The sequence below is a fragment of the Borostomias antarcticus genome (genome assembly GCF_949987555.1).
Source record: "Borostomias antarcticus genome assembly, contig: scaffold_282, whole genome shotgun sequence".
Lineage (NCBI taxonomy): Eukaryota > Metazoa > Chordata > Actinopteri > Stomiiformes > Stomiidae > Borostomias > Borostomias antarcticus.
This window is the reverse complement of record NW_028176458.1, coordinates 60001-67500: the sequence shown is the minus strand read 5'-3', so window position 1 is coordinate 67500 and position 7500 is coordinate 60001. Positions and strand designations below refer to the sequence as shown.

The window sequence follows — 7500 nt, the reverse complement described above, 5'->3', positions numbered from 1 at the left end:
TTTACTTGTTATTTATGAATTTAACCCTTATTTAACCATGTTAGCAAGATTAAAAATCTATTTTGCAAGAGAGACCTGGCCAAGAAGACAGCACAATACTATGAAGGAGGATTTGGGGTTTAGCGAGGTCACTTCAGGTTTAATCCTGGGCTTTGAGCGTCACCACGGTGTTTACTTTTTTACCAGGGTACAGTACATCGCCATGGTATCAGTTATCACAGCTCACGCGAAATGATAACAGATCAACACCGAAAGCGCCTGCCGACTCAGCAGTCATATCTCTTGGAAAATGGCGCCGATGTGCGCGAATCGTGAGAGGGTCTCTTAGGAAGGCAAGGGTTTTTAGACAGCGACAAAACTCGTCGGCTTTTCGCTGACAATCTGGAAGATACAGCGGAGGGAACGGCTTATTTTTATCAGCCGCTGTGGCCGGATGTTGCCAGCGCAATGTGTTGGAGTCGTACGGTTACAGCCGTAGACACTGTACGCATTAGCTAGCGTTGTTTTGCTTCATTTTTTTCCCCGTTGGCTGCAAGCAATTCCGAGGCCATGTCTTTGTTCTATAGTCCTTTGCGCGTACCGATCCTAAATCACCGACTTATTAAAGCACTAAAACCTTGTACTTGTTGACCTTAGATTAGCAACCAGTTTGAATGATGTTCTTTTGTCGTTAGCTGCTCCCAGATCGTTTAACACTGCCGGGGTTGCAGCTGAAATAATAGCCTAAGGCTAAAATGCTCTTAGAATACATCTAAGCAACACATTCATTTAATGGACTACACAATTGTAATTATGGTCAGATCTACTCGTGCCTTAATGATAGGGCCGTGATATTGATATACCTATTAACTTACTCGTTCACACAGTTGGCAATATTTTGCCAACTTTCCTTCCTGCCATTGGCAGCAGAAACTGTGCTTTGCTTTTAACCCAGATTATATTTTTTAATTACTGTGGTAGACTTGTCCATGTTTGCGATTGGTCATATGGTGCAAACACACTTTTACGTAAACACACGCTCATAGCTAGATTGACTTAGTCTTAATGAAGGCTTAGTGAATCCAGCTAATGAGAACTTATCGGTATGCTGAACTTGATTCTTACTATGGGCCTCTGGGATGTGGTACTCTCTTCACTGTACCTAGTGTACTATCTACTTATCCTCCCTCTCTCCTCCCTCTCTCCTCCCTCCCTCTCTCTATCCTCTACACCTCCCTCCTTCTCACCTCTATCCTCCTTTCCTCCTTTCTCCCTCTCCCTCCCTCTCTCCTGCCTCTCTCCTCCCTCCCTCCTCTTTCCCTCTCTCTATCCTCTACACCTCCCTCCTTCTCACCTCTATCCTCCTTTCCTCCTCTCTCCTCTCTCCCTCTCCCCTCGCTCTCTCCTCCCTCCCTCCTCTCTCCCTCTATCCTCCCTCTCACTTCTCTCTCCTCCCTCCCTTTCCCATCCCTCCTTCCCTCCCTCTCCCTCTCCCCTCCCTCTCTCCTCCCTCTATCCTCTGTTCCTCTCCCCTCCCTCTCTCCTAACTCTCTCCTCTCCTCCCGCTCTCCTCCCCTCCCTCTCTCCTTCTTCTCTCTTCTCTCTCCTATCTCCCTCTCCCTCTCTCCTCCCTCTATCCTCTGTTCCTCTCCCCTCCCTCTCTCCTCCCTCTCTCTCTCCTCCCTCTCTCCTTCCTCTCTCTTCTCTCTCCTATCTCCTCCCTCCCTCTCTCCTCCCTCTCTCCTCCCCTCCCTCTCTCCTCCCTCTCTCCTCCCCTCCCTCTCTCCTCCATACCTTCAGTGCGTCCTGTGTGTCGTCCAGACAGTACACCCTGATGTGGTACTCCAGCGTGGTGCTGGACACCGGGCCGAACACGGCCAATTTGATTCGCTTAGCCGCCGCCTTGGTCACCGACTGGCCAATCAGACAGTAGGTGCCCAGCGTCTCAGTCAGGATGTGACACGCCTCCTCGTCCATTTGCACGTAGCAGGGCGTGGTGAAGTTCTCCTCTCCCACCACCACCACATCCTGCGGAACACACACACGCACACACACACGCACACACACACACACACACACACACACACACACTCGCACACACGCACACACACACGCACACGCACACGCACACACACTCACACACACGCACGCACGCACACACACACACACGCACACGCACACACACAACACACACACAGAATCAATAATCTGCTTGTCAATTTATCAACATCGTTAAGGCTGGTGGTTACGCCCGAGGCATTAGACTGTTGTTGTTAACCCTATATGACACAACGATGGCTATGACCGGTCATCAGCACAGCTGCCTGTGACTCTGATCCTGAGCTAGTCTTTCAGGGGTGGAGAGGAGGAGCGAGGGATGGAGGGAGGGATGGAAGGAAATGATGAAGGGATGAAGGCGTGGAGGGATGGAGGGTAGAGATGCATTGCTGTCTTCCATATCACCAGCAGCCTGATTTGTTATTGTCTCAGACAGGACTAGTTAGTCCTCTTCATGGAACATTGTTAGATCCGTGGACTCACACACACACACACACACACACACACACACACACACACACACACACACACACACACATACACACCTCACCTCTGCATGCATAATTGTGTTGCGACACTGTGTTTCAGTGCGATAACAACAGAGGCAGGTACTGGGGTCTTGTTCGTACACCGACGCCTGACAGCCTTATCACACACACACACACGCACACACACACACACACACACACACACACACACAGTGCCCAGTGGCGGTCTGCTGATGATGCGAGAGACAGAGGGAGAGAGTGGGGAAAGGAGGGAGGGGGGAGGAGGGATGGAGAGGGGGAGGAGGGATGGAGAGAGGGAGGAGGGATGGAGAGAGGGAGGAAGGAGGGATGGAGAGAGGGAGGAAGGAAGGATGGCGAGGGAGGAAGGAAGGATGGAGAGAGGGAGGAAGGAAGGATGGAGAGAGGGAGGAAGGAGGGATGGAGAGAAGGAGGAAGGAAGGATGGAGAGAGGGAGGAAGGAAGGATGGAGAGAGGGAGGAAGGAGGGATGGAGAGAGGGAGGAAGGAAGGAGGGTTCGACCTCCACTGTGAGGCTCTGCGTCACAGTTAATCATTTCTCCCCGAGAACGGATGATAGCTCTGCGTGGCTTATATCTCTCCCTGTCATCCCTTCCTCTCCCTCACCTCCCTCTCCTCGTCCTCCTCCCCTCTGACTGTAAACCACCCCCTGAACAACTCCCCCCCCGTTGGCTGTGGGAGAGCGCCCGGGCCCCTCCCATTGGCTATGCATCGCCCCCGGTCTCACCTCCCATTGGCCCTGGCCGAGCTGGTTCCGGAGCTGGATCAGCCAATCGTCGCTGTCGGCGTCGGCGCAGTGGTGCATGGTCAGGATGACCGGCCGGGTCAGGAGGGCTCCGGGGGGGCCGCAGCTCACCACCGGGCTCAGCACCGTCTGGATGTCCTCCACCGGGGGCCTGGACACACACACACACACACGCGCACACACACACATATACACACACACACACACACAAACAGGGGGGGGGGGTTAGAGTGAGGATTAGGGTGATGGATAGTTGTGGGGAGGGGGTCAGCAGGGGAGAGGAGAGAGGAGAGGAGAGGAGAGGAGAAGAGAGGAGAGGAGAGGAGAGGAGAAAAGGAGATGAGAGGAGCAGAGGAGAGGAGATGAGAGGAGGGGAGAGGAGGCGAGGAGAGTAGGAGGGCAGGGGAGAGGAGAGGAGGAGGGAGGAGGAGGAGGAGAGGAGAGGAGGAAAGGAGAGGAGAGGAGGCGAGTAGAGTAGGAGGGCAAGAGGAGAGGAGGAGGGGGGAGGAGGGGAGGAGGGGAGGAGAGGAGAGAAGAGAGAGGAGGCAAGGAGAGTAGCAGGGTAGGGGAGAGGAGAGGAGGAGGGGAGAGGGGGAGGAGGATAGGAGAGAGAGGAGGGGTCAGGCTGGAGGTGGAGGATCTTTATCGTCTTCCTCACCTCATGCTGTCCTTCCTGTGTACCGTCACGTACATCTCGTAGACACGCCCCTGAGGAACTGCCCCTGCTGGCACCAGCAAACTCACACCTGCAGAGAGAGAGAGAGAGAGAAGAGAGAGAGAGAGAGAGAGATAGAGAGATAGAGAGAGAGGGAGAGAGAGAGAGAGAGAGAACTGTGGGTGTCATCATTGATTTGTGTGTGTGTGTCTGTGTTTAGCAGTTCCCAAACAAGTGTGTATTTTGCGTGTGTGTGTGTGTGTGTGTGTGTGTGTGTGTGGTCTTCCAGCGGATGACATTTACTCCGCCTCCCAGCAGAGTAAAGACCTTGTCCTCAGCCTCACAACACAATTAAAGAGAGGAAGACAACAACCATCAGTAATATCCCGGGGCGAGAGAGGAGGAGAGGAAGAGGGGGGGGAGAGAGAGGGGAGGAGGGGGGGAGGGAGAGAGAGAGAGAGAGGGGAGTGAGGACTGCGGCGAGCTCACAGCCAGGAGAGTGTTCAGTGACGTTGAGCCGGGTGTTCCTGGGGAGCAGGAGATGGAGAAAGAGGAGGAGAGGAGGAGGAGGAGAACAGCTGGAGTACTGTAGCCTGCCTACCCGAGTTGGGGATGATGAGGGGTGGAGAGGAGGAGAGGATGAGGAGAGGAGGAGTAGTCTGCCCAGTTGAGATGGAGGAGGTGAGAGGAGAGGAGGAGACGCCTAGGCCGGTCTGACCACCTATCCATAACGCTAACCCCGGCATACACCCCCCTCAGGAGAAAAGCTCAACCCAAAGAGTGTTAAGATCCGTCCTGAAGGAGCCTCCTTGCAGCTGTGGGACTGCTTTGAAAGGACAATCTGGGACATCTCTGAGGATCCGGATCTACAGGTGTACGTCTCAACTGTGCTCTTCCACATCCGAGCCTGTGTTGACAACGTCGACAAGCACGTTCCTCAACCAGAAGCCCTGGATTACAAAGGAGGTCCGAATTCTCCTCAAGGCCCGTAACAGCGCCTTCAGGTCCGGAGACGAAGCCGTGTACAGCGCTGCTCGAGCCAACCTGAGGAGAGGCTTCGGGGAGGTGAAAGAGGCCTACAAGAGGAAGATCGAGGACCGCTTCTCCGGCACGGACCCACGGCAGGCGCGGCAGGGGATCCATCACCTCCCCAGCTACAAGCCCAGCGGCGCGACTGCAGATGGCGCCTCCTTGATGGCAGGGTTACCGAACTGTGTCTTCGCTCGCTTGGAGGGGAAAGCAGCCTCCGACGAGCCTTGCTGTCCAAAAGCGCGAAGTGAGGCGGGGGCGCTCGGAGCGCTGAATCAGTGGAAAACCGCCGGCCCTGACGGGCGTGTCAGGAAGGGCGTTGGAGGAGTGAGCGTACCAGATCGCGGGGGTCTTCGCAAAGGTCTTCAACCTGTCCCTGTCTAAATGCACCATCCCACCTGGCCTTAAGTCTGTCAGAGTCATTCCAAAAAAGGCCGTCGTCAGCGGCCTCAACGACTACCGCCCTCACACCAATAATCATGGAGTGTTTTGAGGGGCTGGTCCTGCAGCACATCAAAGCCAGCCTCCCACCCACCTTCGACCCTTAACAGTTTGCCTACAGAGTGAAGAGGTCTACAGAGGATGCCATCGCCGACTGCTCTTCACGCTGCACTGACCCCTCTTGAACACCGGGGGAGCTGTGGGAGGACGCTTTTCATAGACTTTAGCTCTGCTTTTAACACCCTCATCCCAGGCATAAGGTTTCTCCCGACCGATCTGCCACTGCATCAAGGACTTCCTAACCAAGGGTCGCCAGTCTGCTAGACTTGGCTCCCACCTCTCCTCCACCATCAGTCTCTGCACCGGCATCCCACAGGGCTGCGTTCTTGGCCCCCTCCTCTTCATCCTCTACATACACGACTGAGCCCCCACCCATCCCAGCAACTCCATCAGCAAGTTTGCGGACGACACGACCGTGGTAGGGTTTATCTCGGGAGGAGACGAGACAGCGTACAGCGACGAGATCCACAGGTCGGCACTGTGGTGTTCAGAGAACAACCTAGTCCTTAACGCCTCAATGGAACGGCAGAAATTAAGCCAATTCTTTCGAGGCAGCACTTTGAGACAGTAATCTATGCTTTTGTCACCACTCGGCTGGATTACTGTAATGCACTGTACTGTATGTGGGTGTTAGTGGGTCCTCCATCACCCCCTTCAGATGGTACAAAACGCCGCTGCGCGTCTATTGACTGGAAGCGGAAATATGAGCAAATTTCCCCCATTTTAGCCTCACTCCATTGGCTGCCCATATGTTTCAGGATTCATTTCAAAATTATTTTATTTGCTTTTAAATCCCTAAATGGTCTTGCCCCGCCCCCTACCTCTCTGAGCTGCTCCACCCTTATACACCCCCCTCCCCCCCCTCCGTTCTCTCAGGTCAGCTGACCAGCTGCTCCTGAGTTCCTGAAACTAAGCGTGAGCTCAGAGGAGACCGGGCCTTCGCTGTTTCAGACCCTAAACTGTGGAATGATCTGCCTCTCCACACAAGACAGGCCTCTTCACTGCCTGTCTTTAAATGTCTTCTTAAAACCCTTCTCCCCTGGCCTTTGACTCTTTCTAAGGCGTTGATCTATTTGTATTTGTATGCACTTTATGCCTGTGTGAGCTGTGTATTTATGTTTTTCTTCTGTATCACTTTGGTCCTTTGCGGTTTTTATAGTGCTTTTACAAATAAAGTTGGATTGGATTGGATTGGATGTCTCAAAAACAAAGGAGTTCATAATAGACTTCCGGAGGCTTCCCTCTGGTAGATGGTTCAGGTCCATCAAATCACGAACAAACAGACTCATAAACAGCTTCTACCCCAGAGCCATACGAGAACTGAACACTGCCAAACACTGACAGTAACTGCTACAATAGAACTGTTCACACTCTGCACCGCAAACTTGAACTTGAAGAGGTGGAGAGCTGGAGAGGATGAGGAGAGGAGGAGGTGGTGGAGGTGGTGAGGTGTGGAGAGGAGGAGAGGAGGAGTACTGTAGCCTGCCTACCTGAGTTGGGGATGATGAGGTGTGGAGAGGGGGAGAGGATGAGGAGAGGAGGAGTAGTCTGCCTAGTTGAGATGGAGGATGTGAAATTGAGAGAGGAGGAGAGGAGGAGTACTGTAGCCTGCCTACCTGAGTTGGGGATGATGAGGTGTGGAGAGGGGGAGAGGATGAGGAGAGGAGGAGTAGTCTGCCTAGTTGAGATGGAGGAGGTGAGGTGTAGAGAGGAGGAGAGCAGCAGGAGTACTGCAGCCTGCCTACCAGAGTTGGGGATGATGAGGTGCCCCCCCAGGGTGTTGAAGGATCCGTGGGCGGTGCAGGAAGGGTCCCGGGTCCGAGCCAGGCTCTGGTTGCGCATGTTCATGGTGTCGCTGTCCAGCAGGGACTGGGTGAGCTTGGGGGACAGCTTGGAGCTGAAGTCCCCCCCCAAGTCCTCCTGGGGGGTCACCAGGCCAGAGGAGTTGTACACCTGGGGGAGGATGTGCAGACAGAGGGGGGGGGGGGGGGGATAGAGAGGAGATGG

At 54.1% G+C, this 7500-nt stretch overlaps 1 protein-coding gene across 1 annotated transcript in view; it reads right to left on the bottom strand.

Annotated features, from left to right (window-relative positions):
- The window catches only part of LOC311328459 (netrin receptor UNC5C-like), a gene marked incomplete at both ends in the record, with an annotated part of 73241 nt that overhangs the window by 7904 nt on the left and 57837 nt on the right, over positions 1–7500 (bottom strand). Inside the window, 4 exons of the mRNA XM_084462426.1 lie at positions 1774–2007; positions 3291–3459; positions 3967–4054; positions 7239–7446. Coding sequence (XP_084318552.1) covers positions 1774–2007; positions 3291–3459; positions 3967–4054; positions 7239–7446 — 699 coding nt within the window. The remainder of the gene's footprint in view (positions 1–1773; positions 2008–3290; positions 3460–3966; positions 4055–7238; positions 7447–7500) is intronic.